Raw genomic sequence first — 16,955 nt, 5'->3', positions numbered from 1 at the left:
ATTAAGAATTATCTTAAGAGCAATGGCAGGAGAGGGGGCATGCCTTCATCTCCTGGTTGTGTGGCTTCCCAAGGCATCTGGTGGGCCACTGTGGAAAACAGGGTGCTGGACTAGATAGGCCTTGGGCCTGATCCCACAAGGCTTTTCTTATGCCTTTAAGCATATGTGGAATAACCACAGTCCATTCCCCTTGGCCATTTGAGATAAGGAAGCAGAGTTTTCTGGGTCAGACCGTGTGCCTCCCAGGTAAGTATAAGTCGTGAAAAATCTCTGCTTAGAAATTTCCACTGGCTGTTCTGCTGACTGTCACATGGCAGGAAGTCACATGGCCCTCTGGGGCACTTCCCCACAGTGTGTGCTTTCAGTGGGCCTGGGCAGGACTTGATCACTTCTTACTTGACAGAGATGGGAGCATCCCCGCTCCGGTTAGTGTAGTTCACAATGGCGTTGAATGACTGGTTCACCCACTGCCAGAATAACACAGCAGGTGTTGTCCTGCAGGAAAAGAGATAGTCAGGGCTCCCACAGAATAATGGGGACAAAAACAAAAGGCAAATGCCACAGAAACTAGAATGTCAGGCCAACTCTCAAAGGGCTAGGGGAAAAGCCCCATTCATTTTGTGTTTGTCTCAGTTCATACACACTTGCTAGTGCACACCTGCAATCTCACACATTCACCATGTTCTATTGGCACACGTAACTCATAAATACTTTTAATACATGTTCTTGCATGTACATTGCACACATTTCTACATAGCTATGAACAACTTTGCCTTTCTGTGCACACACAAACTGTTACACACACTCTAAACATATACTCTCTGCCATAGATGCTGTTGCACACACAAGGGAATAGCAACGTGCACGAAATGGATTTCATGTTTCGTTTCAATCCTATGGAGGTTTGGAGGAAAGGTTAAAAATTTGTTTAAAATTGCCCGTTTGCCCATTTCTTTTGTGGGCTGGGTGGTAGGCAGCACCAATCATGCCCTACTACCCAGCCCATTTTGGTGTCTCTTGGAGCTATCCATGGGGGACAATGAGGTGTTTCAAGTTCCCCATTGTTCCCTATGGCTGGAACAAACTGCATGCACAAAGTGCACAGGTTTTGCATGGCAATTTGCAATGCATTTTGCAACCTTGCCTTGAAAAACACTGCAGGAGCACACAGTAAAAGGGAATCTGTCCCTCCCAACACAGAACCCAGATTTCAAACACAGTCCAAAAATGGCCAAAAATGATTCACTGCCCCAGAACCCACTGCCAGCCACAGTGCCTGCACTGCAGTAACATCATTGGCACAAGTTGCTCTCTCACACACAACTATGATTCTTAATACGTTACTTCCTAGCATTGCCACCACAGCACCCTTAGCAGCAAGCATAGCCATAAGCCAGTGGCGGCCGATGAGGGTGCTGCTGGCAGAGTAGCAGGAGGCACTTTTAAAACTAAATTAGCTCTGCCAATGCTCTGCACCCAAGGTGTCCTGAGCCGATCCACCACTCCAGTCCTCAGCTGACCTGCCAAGGTGATTGCTTCCTCAGTGTTCAGCATGGACTGGAGCTCAACCATCATCTTCTCTAGGAGACGAGTGGCAGGCAAAACCTGGCTCAGCGTTGCGGTCTCAGCACACAAGCTGTTAATGGCAACAAAGAATGGCTTGAGTGCCAAGACAACCTTGGAAATGAGTGCCCAGTCCTGGGTGGACAGGTTGCACACTTATTTTGTTTGTTGCTCAATTTTTATACCACCTTTCATAAGACATCCCAAGGCAGTTTACAAAACTCCCAATCCACGCCTCTTTGTCAGGCCATGGATGGCCAGCTCTTTCTCCTGCAGGCACTGGAGCAAGAGAAGGTGGAGTTCCACTGGGCTGGAACATCCAGAGGGATCAGGTGTTCAGGGAGGCTGAGCCCAAGCAGCCTCTCCTTGAGCATCCACCTACCCCTTTCACTCTAGTGGAAGTAAGCTGTGATCTTGCGGCACCTGACCACACGAGCAGCCATCGCAGCAGCAGACTGGTGCTCAGCACCTTCAGTGGGGATGTCTCGCCTAGCCGCAGCCCCAGAAAGCCAAGTGCATCCCACACCACCAGGTTCAGAGTGTGCATCACACAAAGGAAGGACACAAAATGAAGCTGCTTGGCTGCCTTTGCTACATTCAGAGCAGTGTTGGTCACCATGAACCCTTGGTGAAGGTTTGTCCAGCACCTCCATGTGCAGCAGAGCCCATCTATGCTTTGCTGCATGGGAGGGGCTGGCCACACCACCTGCAGCAGATATCCCCTTGCTCTCTTGCCCCCACCAGCGTTGCTGCTGGCCCACAGATCAGCAGTGAAGTGCACGCTGGTGTCAGGCACTGCTACACACAGCAGCCCCGACACAGCCTCCCTGCATTCCCAGTACAGGGAAGGCAGCACCGCCTGCTGAAGGTGGCGTGTGAGAGGATTCTATAGTCAGGAGCAAGTAGTAAGAGCAGCTCGCAGAAGCCAGTGATCTCCACCACCTGGAATGGTTAGTCGTCCAAAGTAATCATCTCCCGAATGGCCCAGGTGATGAGATGAGGCTCTGGGCGACCAGACCACTTGCCCACTGACTGCACCCACCACGCAGGAAACTTCCCTTGCTTGGGAGCAGGAGCAGATGCCTTGCCGCTAATCAAGGGCACACCAGGCCTGTTGCTACCAGCAGGAGCAGAGCAACCCGGGTGATGCCACTGCAGGTGCTTCAGCATCCCCAACATCCCAAGATGCTTAGGGTCCTTACCCCTGCTGACCTCTGTCTCACAGGAGTTGCAGGCTGCATAGTGTGGGTCACCATGGTGGAACTCAGAGTGGTTCCATACCACATTCCCATGGGAGCTGGTCCAGCCCCATTTCGGTGGTGGTGGTGGTGGTGGTACCGGGGCTGCTGGTTCCTTCTACGGGCCACTGCCTCCACCACCACCCTCCGTCTGGGGCTGAGAAGGTCCAGGAGGTGGAATGACTAGCTCCCACTCATCTTCAGTCTCAGACCGGGGACAGGGGGATGTCGCACTGCCAAGGGGAGTTGAGAAGGGTGAGACTGTATCAGCTGGGCTAGGAGCCAACACATTCTCCTCCACTGCCACAGGAAGAGCTTCGCCCCTGACAGAGGAGGACATTGCCCCTAATTCTAGCTCAGCTTCCACCAGCAGCTACTCTGCAGGACTACCCTCCTACCAAAAGGAAAACCTGCGCGCAATGGGGATGACTCAGCGAGAATGCCCCTCTTGCTGTCGCCCACCACAACCAGCATCACCCCTCCCTCTACCTACCACTCTGCTGCTGGCTCTGCCTCACACCCTCCCAGGCATCTTGGCATTTATTTATTTTTTAATTCAAGCCCTGATGGGGTGGGGAGACATGCCTTTAAGATGGGTAATTTAAAAGGCGGGGGGGCGGCAATTTATGTTGCGTATGCCACACAGTGCTATCTATAGCACTATAGTGCACACAGAAACAAGAAAAATTAAATCCTCCCAAATAAAGAAGCAGGCTTTATTTATTTTTATTTGGGGGGGGGAGTTTTTTGAAGGGGAGCAACAATTCAGTAAATCTAAGGGGAGGGGAGGGAAAGGAGATTACTGTGGTCTCTCCTAAGTCAACCCACCCCTCCTGTCTTACATACCCAGTACCCATCCCTTCCCCAAACTTGAATCCTATTTAAAGAACTCTAACCTGACTAAGGTGCGGGCAGGGGGCTGCTTACATTCCGACATCTTCTGCTGGAGTCTGTTGCTCTCAGAGGCATTCAGGCCAAGCAGCCCCTGGGACTCCACAGCAGAGGGTAGGGCAGGTGGGCGCCAGGTGGGCACCCACCCACTCAAAAAAATCATAAAAGAAAAAGTTGGGGGTGGGGGGAAGGGAGAGCACCTGGCAGGCTGGCCACCAGACAGAAGTCACAGAGCACACAAGCCTACAAAACAAAAAATGAACTCCAATCCAGGCACACAGCAGAAGCAAAGGTCCAGCTTGGGGCTGCAAAGGGGGCAGGAGTCAGCAGATCACCCCCGTTATTAAAGCCACTGGGGGCTGGCTACAAGGAAAAACATCCACAGAATAAGAAAAAATCCACAGCAACACCCAGTTAAAGCTGCTGGTGTAATTAAAAAAAAAATGAGGGGGAAGCAGTTGGTACACTGCAAAAAAAAAAAAAAAAAAGAGGGTAGGGGAAGAGAAAATAAGTCAGCATGAACACTCTGACTCTCTCGCCACTGGGCCAGGCAGACCTGAGGCCGCCGCCACCAGTCTCAGTCTGTGCTGCTGCACTCTCTCTGATCCTTCCTCCTCTCTGAGAGGCACACAATGAGGCTATTCACATGACTGGGCGGGTGGCAGGGGGAAGCTCTGCCAACTTACCTCCCACCCAGATGAGCAACAGCATGCTGTTGGGAACGCGTCTTGCACTCCCAGACAATCTGTGTTGCATCCCATCCTCCGGATATCCCACAATACACCATGCAATGAGCGTGGTGCATTGGGAGAATCCCCCAGGAGATGGGGCCTCTCAAGGCGCTCTTGGAGCCCATGTGTGCTCAGGCTGCACGCAGCTCGAGCACCCACATGATCCCATATGAGAGAACCATCCCTTTAAAAGGTGCCTCTTTGCTCATTTAGCAGGGGTTCCTCCAACTGCTTAGCAAGCCCACCAAGAAGCAAGGAGATTACAAGGCAATTGGAAGCCAGTGCTAGAAAACCAGTCACCAAGGGAAAAATAGCCCTCCAAAATGGCACTCAGAATGTCAAAACATTCCATTCATAGGAACATAGGAAGCTGCCATATACTGAGTCAGACCATTGGTCTGTCTAGCTCAGTATTGTCTTCACAGACTGGCAGCGGCTTCTCCAGGGTTGCAGGCAGGAATCTCTCTCAGTCCTATCTTGGAGAAGCCAGGGAGGGAACATGAAACCTTGTGCTCTTCCCAGAGCGACTCCATCCCCTGAGGGGAATATCTTACAGTGCTCATACTTCTAGTCTCCCATTCATATGCAACCAGGGCGGACCCTGCTTGCTACCACAAGACCAACGCTCATCTTGAAGGAGAGGAAACAGGGTTCGAAACAGGGTTGTTCTGTTCTGAGCTCAAAAGAGGTCCTTTATTTGAAGGGTAGTCTGTTTTGAGCTTGAAACATTCAAAACGGCCAATTTCGAGTTGGAACATTCTTACTGTGAAACATTCTGCAGATCCCTACAAAGGAGGACCCACTGAAGGAGCAGTAAGGTGTATCTTCCTTGCTTTGTCAACAGTGACACTCAAATTATTTCAGATGTCTACGTAGTGTCACACAGTTTTACATGTATGCGCATTGTTTCAGGCATTCAGGACTCTCCAGCCATACATATTTGCACACTTATATGCCCTTGCCAACTTTCACAGCTTTCATAATGTATTTCAAATTTTAAAATGCTCTAATCACAGTTCTACACATGTATTTACTGCCAAATAAATGCTCTGATGCTCACAGTCTCGGCTGTACAGGCATCATACATACATAAACTGTTTCACACATTCACAATTCACAGCATTAAATAACAATTAATTGCACAGACACACATAAAGAATTCATTTCACATGATCTTAGGACATATTGCCCAAGGCCCCTTCTCCATTACTGTCCAGGGATGCCAAGACAAATGCTACTATCCCACTCCACAGCACGTTTCCCCTCCCCATTGGACCTAGCAATGAGTTGTCTCACACCCATTCCCACTTTCTGCACTTTGCCCACGCAAGAGAGTGGACATTAGAAGTTGTGCACGTGCCTGTAGAAGGTGAGCATGCATCCAGTGATGGTCATGTTCATGGGCACCTGGGCAGACATTCGACCAATTAGAATCATCTTCTCGCCAGTATCTGGATGGAAGGCAGAGTCATAGATGTATTTAGCCCTCCACAGCTGGTCCTCAGTCAGGCCTGGAGAGACCCTCCCCATCCTGGAAAGAGTCACACAAACAAAGAATATTGGAGGCAAATTGGAAGAAAGGGATTGTTACACTGTAGAGGTTGTTGGAAGAATAATTCATTCATTGTACAGGTGGACCCCGTTATCCGTGGGGGTTCAGTTTCCACAGACTTCCACGGGTGATGAAACTGCAGATAATGAGTCATTAAGTCTATGACAAAGGGGGATTCAGTTCCTGCAGGGCAAAGAAGGCAGAAAAATGGTTGGGAAAAGCATAAATAATTGCTCTGCAGGTCCCCAGCTTCCAGTAATGCCCCCCAAATGCCGATTTCTTCCTGATTTTTCCACGAAAAATTGTGGGGGTGGTTGGGTTCTTCTTTCTTTCCACTAAAGAGCCACAAAATGGCTGTTTGACAAAATAATGGCCGGAATTGACCTCGCATCCATTTCCAGCCACCAGGAAACCGTGGATACATGGAAATTAGCCCCTTTTTGTTCTGCCTATGCTGAGGTTGGGTGTCAATTACCTGGCCGTGGATACATGGAACCATGGATGTCAGGTCTGCAAATGGCAAGATTGACCTCTACTAGGAAGAGCTTGAGGAAAGATGGAACAGCTGTATTCATGGGTTTCACAAGCATCTAAGTCAAAATGGCATCTGGAAGGGCAGTGAAGCAGTATGTGCCTCTTCCACCCCTTACAGGCACACACGCACACACCCTTACTCAAAGAGAATTATCCACTTGACCCAATTGCCCTGAGGCTCTGTTGCATACAGCCTCGTGTACAGCAGGGATGTGCATGGAACCGGGTCGAGGAGGCTCAAAGGCGGGGGGCCGTTGCTGCTTTAAGGGCGGAGGAGGGTGCACTTACCCCTCCTGCTGCTCTTCCCCCGCCAATGCTCCAGTTTTCCAAAGTCCATAGGGCAGCAGCATACCTCCCTGCCGCCCCATTTGGCCCCGTTGTCTGGAACGAAGCAGAAGTATCTGGTGTGCCTGCGCACACCAGTGCGGGCATGCACAAATCGCACACCGGCACGCACACAGTGGGGGCGGGGGCGACATGCCCGCACCGGCGCGCCATATACTTCTGCTTAGTTCTGGACAACGGGGGCAAACGGGGCAGCAGGAAGGTATGCTGCTGCCCCATGGACTTTGGAAAACCAGAGCGCCAGTGGGGGAAGAGCAGCGGGAGGGGTAATTGCACCCTCCCCCACCCTTGAAGTGGCAGCCCCACCACCTTCAAACTGGCAGAACCACCCGCTGTTCGAACCGGTTTGAACGCTCATAAAGGGCCTCCGAGCTGGTTCCGTGCACATCCCTAGTGTACAGCCTCAAACAGATTTCTTTGCAGATTCTGATTTACTTAAAATCCTGGTTTGGAACAGGATATATAGGTGGTGTTATGAGGCTAGGGTACAGCATCTGGGGCTCTTTATTTTGGAAAAGAGGCAACTAAGGGAAGGCATGATCGAGGTGTATCAAATTATGCATGGAATGGAGAGAGTGGACAGAGAGAAATTTCTCTCTCTCACACACAGCACTAGAACCAGCGGTTACCCCATGAAACTGATGGTTAGGAAATTGAGGAACAACAAGAGGAAATACTTTTTCACACAGCACATAATTAATCTATTGAATCCTTGCCATGGGATGTGGTGAAGGCCACCAGCTTGGACAGTTTTAAAAGAAGCTTGGACAAATTTATGGAAAACAGGTCACCTCCAGCCTCAGAGGCATGGTGTCTCTCAATACCAGTTGCTGGGGAGCAATCGCAGGAGAGAGGGCATGCACATACCTCTTGCCTGTGGGCTCTCCAGAGGCATCTGGTGGGCCACTGTGTAAAACCAGATGCTGGACTAGATGGGCCTAGTCTTGGGCCTGATCCAGCAGGGCTGTTCTTATGAAGCTAAGGGCCACCATTTATTTATCTATCTATCTATCTATCTATCTATCTATCTATCTATCTATCTATCTATCTATCTATCTATCTATCAAATTTGTACACCTCCCCAAACTTTCATCTCTGGGTGGTTAATAATAACACAGTTACATCAAGTGCTTTTGCAGTTTCCCCCAGACAGCATAACATCATTCAGATTTCCCCACAACCTAACCCACCCTACCCTCCACCACTGCCATCATCACTCTTTGAGAACCAAGGCAATCCCCAGACTAACAAGATAACCTGTATTCCTCAATCACCCTCCGGGCCTCTTCCAGGGTCTCACTAGAGAGCAGAAGGTTGCGTGGATCTGTCACCGTGAAGAAATGTTTTGCTCTCCCCATGAAGGTGCTCTGGTCCCATCGCGGCTCCTTGGTGTTGATGTGCAAGGGCACTTCTCCTGACATCCTCTGTCTGCAGTGAAATAAAGAGGGGAAAGCAGAGTTATGATATCACTGATGTTACTAGCAATGCTTTTCTGCCGGCTCCCAGGAACATCCCCTCAGGACACTCAGGACACTCAGGACAAATGAGGGGAGGGGCCAAGGCAGGTTCACTCTGAGTGCAGAGTGGCCTTGGCTGAAAGTTAAGCTGCTTTAATTAACTTCTGGGGTCTACTTAGGGTGTCCCAACATAGAGTGTGCATCTGCTCCCCTTTCCAATTTGCTTGTTTGTAGCCAAATCTAGGGGTGACTGGACCACTGTCAACTAAGTGACCTGCCCTCATGTGCCACGGATGGATTGCTCATGATGCTGTCATCATGAGCAATCCATCCGTGGCACATGAGGGCAGGTCACTTAGTTGACAGTGGTCCAGTCACCCCTAGATTTGGCTACAAACAAGCAAATTGGAAAGGGGAGCAGATGCACACTCTATGTTGGGACACCCTAAGTAGACCCCAGAAGTTAATTAAAGCAGCTTAACTTTCAGCCAAGGCCACTCTGCACTCAGAGTGAACCTGCCTTGGCCCCTCCCCTCATTTCGCAAAGGATAGCAGCAAGCTAATGCGCCAATTAACCCAGCAGGCAGAATGCAGATGAGGCTCACAGAGGTAAATCTCTCCCTTCACAAAAGAGGTTGAGTCAGTGACAAGGACCTAGAGATGCACCCATTAAAAGCACTGATTGGATTATTGGACCCTCGTCCAGGTAGATTTCCTCTTCTCATGCCTATGTACTCTGTTTTCATGACAAAAGCCTTGGCATGCCTCGGCAGTTCTCACATTTTTACACCCAGGAGGAGCGATCAGCAACAATGGAATCCTTGCTGGTTCCACCCAACACACCTGTTCAATAAAAAAGGTCAATTGGAATGTGCCACCAGGACATGTTTGGGAGTATATCAAATCCCAGTTCCATATCCAGTGTGCTCTATGCGTACCATCTACCTTGGAGTCACCAGCTGCTTGGACAATTTACTGTTCACAGGCCACCACGCCAGGCTGTGTTCAGTTCTCCGTGCCAGCCTCCAGATCGGCCTTCTTGCCTAGCCTGACCTGCCCAGTCTTCCTTGCTAACATAGGAAGCTGGTTCCACAGAGGAAGCACCCTTGTGGATTCACCTCTATCAACTAACCCCTCCAACCTTCTTGCCCTTGCCTCTGACCAAGCTGTCCCTGAGGAACGAGGTCCTTCGGTTGCTCCAGGAGCCCTGAGGTCTCTTTGTCCAGATCAGGTGATACGGACATTTGTTCCTTGCTGGGCCCAACTCTATTCCTATTCTCTTCTCTTAAATCCAGCCGCCTCTCTCTCTAAGAGCCTCTTTCTCTTGCCCGCCTGGGAATTTATACAGTTAGGACTTTAAGCTAAAACGCCTTTTTGCAGCTGAATGTATTTTTAGTAGTAATATTGCTTTAACCACATATTTTGTCCGTTGTACCCCTCCCTACAATAAAGACTTTCTTCTGATTTTGAAACTTAAATCTTGCCTCAGTCCACTCATTTCCTGGGTCCACAACTTTGAGCAAGTTGAATCTGACATGGAACTGTCCTCTTTGAGCTAATTTCCCCTGAACGCAAGCCTAAACACAAATTTATGGGCGTTTACCAGTCACCTGGGGGCAGTTTCATTAACACTGAGGGGAGACAGGAACACACAACTCTGCAACATCCACACTCACCTGTGCTGCTGTAATTGTGTAGTGCCACCAATTCAGCAGCTATAATTTGAGATTCAGGTTAGGGATGTGCACAGAGTGTTTTGGCGCCCCTAATTCGAGGCGCTGAAACACTTTGAGCTGCCGCAGCTGGATCATTTCAGCGGGTGGAGGAAGGGAATTCTTACCTGCCTCTTCGCCACTCCTCTGCCACCCCACCGCGGCTCTGTCAGTATTAAATGCCACGCCATGTGGCTGCAGTGCTGATCCCAGCAGCCCGTGGGCAGCATCGGTACATAAATGGCATCTGCACATGTATATGTGAAGCTGCCTGTGGGTTGCTGGGAGCAGCACTGCGGACACCAGGCACAGCAATTAATACCCTGGTGGGGCAGCAAAGGGGCAGGTAAGACCTGCCTTCCTCCTTTTAAAGGCACCAGCAACAAGTCCTAGAGGGATGCTGGGCTGAGGTTAGACAGTTGCTCTCCTCCTGCAAAATATGAGAGAACCATCCCTTTAAAAGGTGCCTCTTTGCTCATTTAGCAGGGGTTCGTCCAACTGCTTAGCAAGTCTACAAAAGTCTCTCTGTGTGAAAGTGAGGGTCTGAATGGAAACCAGCCCTGGGACCAGAGAGATCTCCTCAAAAGACAAATGTGGGTAGAGAGCCTCTTACCAGAACATAGTGAGATGGACAAGTCCCTGGAATTCAGGGAGAGCAAACCCAGCATATCATTTAATACTTCCATGTGCCTGTTTCAATCTTTTCCTTGGTTTTACAGTATCACACAGATTTACTATACAGGAGTGAGAAGCTTTACAAATATGACAAATAGTTCCCAAAGCAGTTTACATAGATATAAATAAATAAATAAAATGGCTCCCTGTCCCCGAAGGGTTCACAATAAATAAACAAAAGAAACATAAGATAGACACCAGCAACAGCCACTGGAGGGATGCTGTGCTGGGGATGGATAGGGCCAGTTGCTCTCCCCCTGCTTAATAAAGACCTAGCATTACTTGGATACAATGCATTTATACCAAGAGTACAACAATGCTTATAGTAGTTAATAAAAGGTAATCAAAACCCTCAAAACTGCTTCCCCCCACCCCTTTCAGCCTTTTTGCACTGGTACTGTGTCTCTGTTGATTTTGTCATCTCATCCGTTTTCCAGATTTCAACCAACCATTCCCCAAATGTGGGAGGTAATAATAATACTTTGCACTTGTACAGCACTTTTTGAGTGTGCAAAGAAGGTAGCCCTCACAACAACTCTGTGAGATAACTGTTATTATCCCCATACTGCAGCTGGGGAGCTAAGAGGGAGCCTCTTGCCTAAGTCCATCAAGTGAGTTCATGGCGAAGGTGAGCTCTGAACCCAGGAGGAAGTCCAGACTCTCCACTCAGTCTCTCAGCCACTATTCTGTTGACAAGGATCCTTGGCTTCTGTCTGTATCTACAGAACCACGGCTGGGTTATCTGGGGTCGTTGTCTCTGTCTACCTTTCAGACCTCTGTTTTATGACCCCAGGAAAGGCTGGCTATGTTTCCTCTTGCTGGGGGTCAACTGCTCTTAGGAGGCTGTCTTAGGACAACTGGGCTGGCTCCTTGAGAGGGCTGCCCCCACCCCCTTGGCTTGCTCTGCATTCCCTGACAAAGGGTCACTGCAGCACAATGCTTGACTCTGATCCCAGAAAACAACCACAAGTAGAAGTGGAAGAGGAGGAGAGGGGTTAGTCTGGGTTCAAAGAGGTAGTTTCGAGAGCTGTAGAGGATGGCTGCAAGTGTATGAGAGCTGCAGAGGATGGGAAGTTCTAGAACAATGGAGGGGAGTAGTGTTCCCTCTAACAGGGATTCCCAGATGTTGTTAACTACAACTTCCAGAACCCCCAGCTGCAATGGCTTTTGCTTGGGGATTATGGGAGTTGTAGTCAACAACATCTGGGACTCCCTGTTAGAGGCAACACTGGAGGGGAGTTCTGTAACCTCACTCTGTGTGTGTGTGCGCGCACGCGCATGATTCCATTTTGTGTTTAGCACAAACAAAATATCAGCTGGCATGATGACAAAATTACTCAGAGTAGTCCCATTGAAATGACATTGCATAATGTGTCCTTTTAAGTTCAATGGGACTACTTTGAGTAAGTTTCTTCATCATATAATTTAGCATTAAGCTATTACAAGCAACCACTAACTTATCAAACAAGACGTCCCTGTTAGACATCTCTTACAGCCAATGTGTACTGGTCTTTGACAATTTCCTAGTGAATACCATCAACCACGTGAATGGAGCAGAAATCACAGCCAACTTTAAATGATCCTCGTGAGATACACTAAGGCAACTTCAAAACCTCAGGAGGAGATTCAGCAGCTTCTGTAGGTGGTGCCATGGGCTAAAGACTCTCTCTCTCTTTCAGAGTTTCATATCTCTGATTCAAGCTCATGCATTGAAAGTTTGTTCTTAAAAAACAGTTCAAAACCCAGAGGTAATCCAGCAAATCATAAAAGCAAGAACAAGCAAAACAAAGGGAAAGTTATCAGGCTCAGTTCAAGGTCACTTCTGAATACACCATTCTTGCTTATATCCACATATTTGGATAAGGTAACCTGCCCCACCACTCCCTGAGTTGCTGATATTGGTGCTTTGTTTCTGAGTGACTCTAGTCTCCATATACTTGGAATATTCTGCTTGGTAAGTATCAGGGAAATCCCAGGAGCCCTGAAAGAGATTCTCAGGGTCTTGGGCTTTCTAACCCTGTAGAACTGCGTGACAATACAAAATTGGACCAGGGTAGAACATATTAATTTATATACATTTTAAGCTGCCTATTGCCTAGCACTTGAAGCTCAAGCCCCAAATAAAATAAAATAAATAAAGCTTATTTCATTTGACATATCCAGGTAGTTTAAAATAAACTGAAAGAGAATGTCCCTAGGATGGAGAAGGAGAAGGAATAATACTAATTACAATATTATCAACATCATCTTCTGATGCATTCTTGACTGGCCACAGTCGGAAACAAAAGACAGAACTAAGCTAGGCTGCTCATTCTTCTAGCATTTTCAGTCCTTGTTTCCATCTAATATATATTTTGAAGCATTTATTTTGTGTGAAATAGTCATACTTCCCGATTATTTACATATACCAAATTTTGCATGAACAATCCAGCAACTAAAATTAGCTGAATGCGTTACTTTTAAACCAGAATATGTTTGGGGGGAAGTTTTTTTAACATGTATTCTGTAAAGAAATTATGAATATAATCATATTTTGTTATTGTTCTCACACTCAGTAATCAGATCAATAATTCTAAAACAACATCATACCCAAGAAAAGAAGATCTTTCTCAGATTCAAATTTACTATGATTTAAATCTACCATACATGCTAATTATTCAATAAAATGAATAATGTTTGAAGTTGAAATGCTACAAATGTCAAACTGTTTTTTTAAACTTTCCTTTTGCAAGCACAATAATTAAGAAATTCTATTACATATATTTAATTTCTTGAACTTGCCATCAGTGTAATCAACGCAAAATGACTTTGCCTGGTCAACAATGGGCCTCGCCTACAAGTAATCTATTTTTTAAAATATATATTTATTTTCTAGATTCATATACCACCTACAGTAAGTAATTATCAGGATGGTTGACAGACTAAGGCAATCAAAACACTTATCTATCATGTACACATAACCATCCACCAATGGGCCAAATACTCAAGGAGCAACATAACTAGGGTCAACAGAGCTTACATCAGCCCCTGCAGTGATTTTTACACTTTCTGAGAAGTACTGGCTGCCCTTTATATCCCATTTTCCATGTCCAAAATGCTACCTAGGCAATCAGAACAAACAAACTGCATACACCCTGCAACAAGGAGAAATGTCAGGCTTCAATGTTCATACATTCTCTCTGGTAGGAATAATCCTTTAGAACAAAAACCCTGTGAGGCAGAGCAGCAAAACACATTTTTAAAAGCCGATAAAGACTTTATCTGCAGTATTATTAGAACAAATACTATGAGGCTTTCCTACAGAGACTGCATACAAAGGACATGCAGGGATACAGATTGAACCTGATGACATTTCAGGGATTTAAGGGTTATGAGTGGGAGAAAATGGCACAAAAAAGAAAATTAGTCAATTTCAGGAAGATGCAGGTGGGAAGAAATTATCTGGAAAACTTCACATGCAGGATTAAAGCTTAATACTTTCACGTATGGCCCACTGCTAGATAGATTTGGCAGGAAAAACTCCATGTTATGACAAATATGACAAATATCTATATACCACTTTTCAACAGAAGTTCCCAAAGTGCTTTACATAAATACAATCAAATAAATAAATAAAATGGCTCCCTGTCCCCAAAGAGCTCACAATCTAAAAAAGAAACAGAAGATAGACACCAGCAACAACCACTGGAAGGATGCTCTGCTGGGGATGGATAGGGCCAGTTGCTCTCCCACAACTCAATAAAGCAAATCACCACTTTAAAAAGGTGCCTCTTTGCTCAGTTCGCAGGGGATTGCCAATGTGAAGGGTTCCTTCAATCTCAGAGTGTCAAATCACACCACTAGGTTCTTTCTCAGACCTACTGTTTGTAAACCAAACCTGAGCTTGACCAATGACTTAAAAATGCTTTTAAATTAATATTTTAATGGGGAGATCTCAGAAGCGGGATCACCCCACTAATGACACTTCAGTTAAAAACCAAGAGGATGTGAAGCATTACGCCAGGAGGCACCGCACATTTTGCTACCAGCACATGCCCAGGCTAAAAACGGGAAGCCAGCCATGAAGATTTCACAGCCTGCAGAGATCCCACAACGGTGTCACAGACAGGGACCAGGATGGAATGAGCTACCCTGTGAATGAACATTATACAGTAAATCAGATTATTTATTTAAAACATTTATATACCGCCCAAAATGCAAGTCTCCGGGAGGTTCACAATAAACAACAAAAACAGTTAAAAAGATTAAAGCATCACAACAATTAAAATTTAGAATGTTAAAACTATTAAAACACAATTAAAACAATATCTAATTAAAAGCCTGGGTGAACAAATGCATCTTGGCTGCCTTTTTTAAAGTTGTAAGAGATGGTGGTGGTGGGGTGTCTCTTATTTCAGTAGGAAGTGTGTTCCAGAGCCTCGGGGCAGCAACAGAGAAGGTCCGTCCCTGAGTAGCCACCAGACAAGCCAGTGGCAACTGCAGACAAACCTTAAACAGTAAACTATCTCTTCAGTAAACGTCAGATGGAGGTGTGCTAACTCTGAGCCAAAAGAAAAAAGAAACTGCATCTGAGGCGTGATAATAGGAGAGGAAGGGAAAGAAGTCAGGTGTTTTGCTACTATGGGCATGTCTACACTTCAGCCTACCACAGTACAAACTTGCTTGGTGTTGGTTGGACCTTCTTTCGCCGTCTACTTTTAAAACAGCAGCTAAATTATGTGGTCCCCACACTTAAATAGCCACATAATGGTGCGGCAGGGAAATGACTTGATTAGCAAGCCAGAGGTTGCCGGTTCTAATCCCCACTGGAATGTTTCCCAGACTATGGGAAACACCTATATTGGGCAGCAGTGATATAGGAAGATGCTGAAAGGCATCATCTCACACTGCATGGGAGGAGGCAATGGTAAACCCCTCCTGTATTCTACCAAAGACAACCACAAGGCTCTGTGGGCGCCAGGAGTTGACACCAACTCAACAGCACACTTTACCTATGCTTAAACTGCAGTGACCGACTGTATTCTATGCAAAAATAGTCTTTGCTGATGTTGTTCTCTTCCCTGATACCACTGGCAGGAGTTCTGACTACCACATTCATAGATCTTTTAAATATGTTTAAAATATTTTTTAAAATATTGTTCTAAAAATGCACAAGCTACACAAAACATATTGGGGGGGATCACACACAAGAACTATGCAATGGCAAAAGAGGCACCTTTTAATGTGGCGATTCCCTTTATTTAGCAGGGGGAGAGTAACTGGCCCTATCTATCCCCTGGACAGTAGCTCCAGTGACTGTTGCTGGTGTCTATCTTATGTTTCTTTTTAGATTATGAGCCCTCTGGGGACAGGGATCCATCTTATTTATTTGTTATTACTCTGTGGAAACCGCCCTGAGACATTTTTGGAAGGGCGGTATAGAAATTGAATGAATGAATGAATAAACCTCAATTCTAATAAACCAAAGCAAGTTTGTCTGATATCTAACAGCTTATTTTTAAATATAACATATTATTGTTAAATATGGTGTATTATTTGTACAGTGCATTGATATACATAGTGTCTCATAAAATATATAAAAGAGATTCCTATCAAAGGTCACAGAATGGATTGCAAAGCAGTCTCCTTGTAATTGACTGCACAACTCTGGCCCTCCAGGTGTTGTTGGACTAGAACTCCCATAATCCTCAGTCACAGTGGCCAATAGTCAGGGTTGATGGGAGCTGTAGGCCAACATCTGCAGGAGGGCCAAAGCTATGCATGCCTGAGCTTGTGCATCAGGCAGGTGGGGTAAGACTGCAGAAGGTAAGGCAAGGGGTGGCACAAGACAGATTAGCAGTCTAACTTACATCAGCCATGATGGCTGAGTCTGAAACTAATTTGGTGTTAGGTCTTCTGAGAACGCTGGCCCCCTCTCTAAAGTGGCCCCTCTCTTTAGCTATGAAAAAACTGACTGACACATACAGCAGTTTCCTGATGTTTTCAGTGCGAATGCTGCTGTGGGTCAGCAGCTGGTTCAGTCATCTTCTGTTCAACAGCAACAGCACAGTAAACTTATAACACAGACAGGCAACGACTGAGTGTTGGGCCAGACAGCCTTTCTGGTACATAACACAACCCTGAGCAACCTTCAAGCCCATTCCTGGATCTGCTCTGATACTATTGACAATTTGGGAGATTTGCAGGAAATCAGGCGACACATGGGCTGCATCAGTTGCAGAGAGGCCGCAAGTCAAAGCTTGTCTCTAAACACTATT

At 46.6% G+C, this 16,955-nt stretch overlaps 1 protein-coding gene across 4 annotated transcripts in view; it reads right to left on the bottom strand.

The window, feature by feature from the left end:
* Window positions 1-16,955, bottom strand: part of SFXN3 (sideroflexin 3) — a 104,752-nt gene that overhangs the window by 85,258 nt on the left and 2,539 nt on the right. For 2 of the 4 annotated variants that reach the window (XR_008318879.1, XM_053306223.1), the window contains exons 2-4: window positions 8,112-8,282; window positions 5,784-5,954; window positions 397-495 (exon numbers count right to left, since the gene is read on the bottom strand). Coding sequence is in view for 1 of the 4 variants with exons in the window: in XM_053306223.1 (XP_053162198.1) it covers window positions 397-495; window positions 5,784-5,954; window positions 8,112-8,275 (434 nt within the window). In the remaining 3 variants the exon portion in view is untranslated. Of the gene's footprint in view, window positions 1-396; window positions 496-5,783; window positions 5,955-8,103; window positions 8,283-16,955 lie in introns of those variants that run through there. The other 2 variants (XR_008318881.1, XR_008318880.1) reach the window with 2 other exon arrangements.

The sequence above is a fragment of the Hemicordylus capensis genome, chromosome 3 (genome assembly GCF_027244095.1).
Source record: "Hemicordylus capensis ecotype Gifberg chromosome 3, rHemCap1.1.pri, whole genome shotgun sequence".
In the NCBI taxonomy this organism is placed as follows: Eukaryota; Metazoa; Chordata; class Lepidosauria; order Squamata; family Cordylidae; genus Hemicordylus; species Hemicordylus capensis.
Note: the sequence above shows the minus strand (reverse complement) of the source record. Positions and strands in the feature narration are given on the sequence as shown.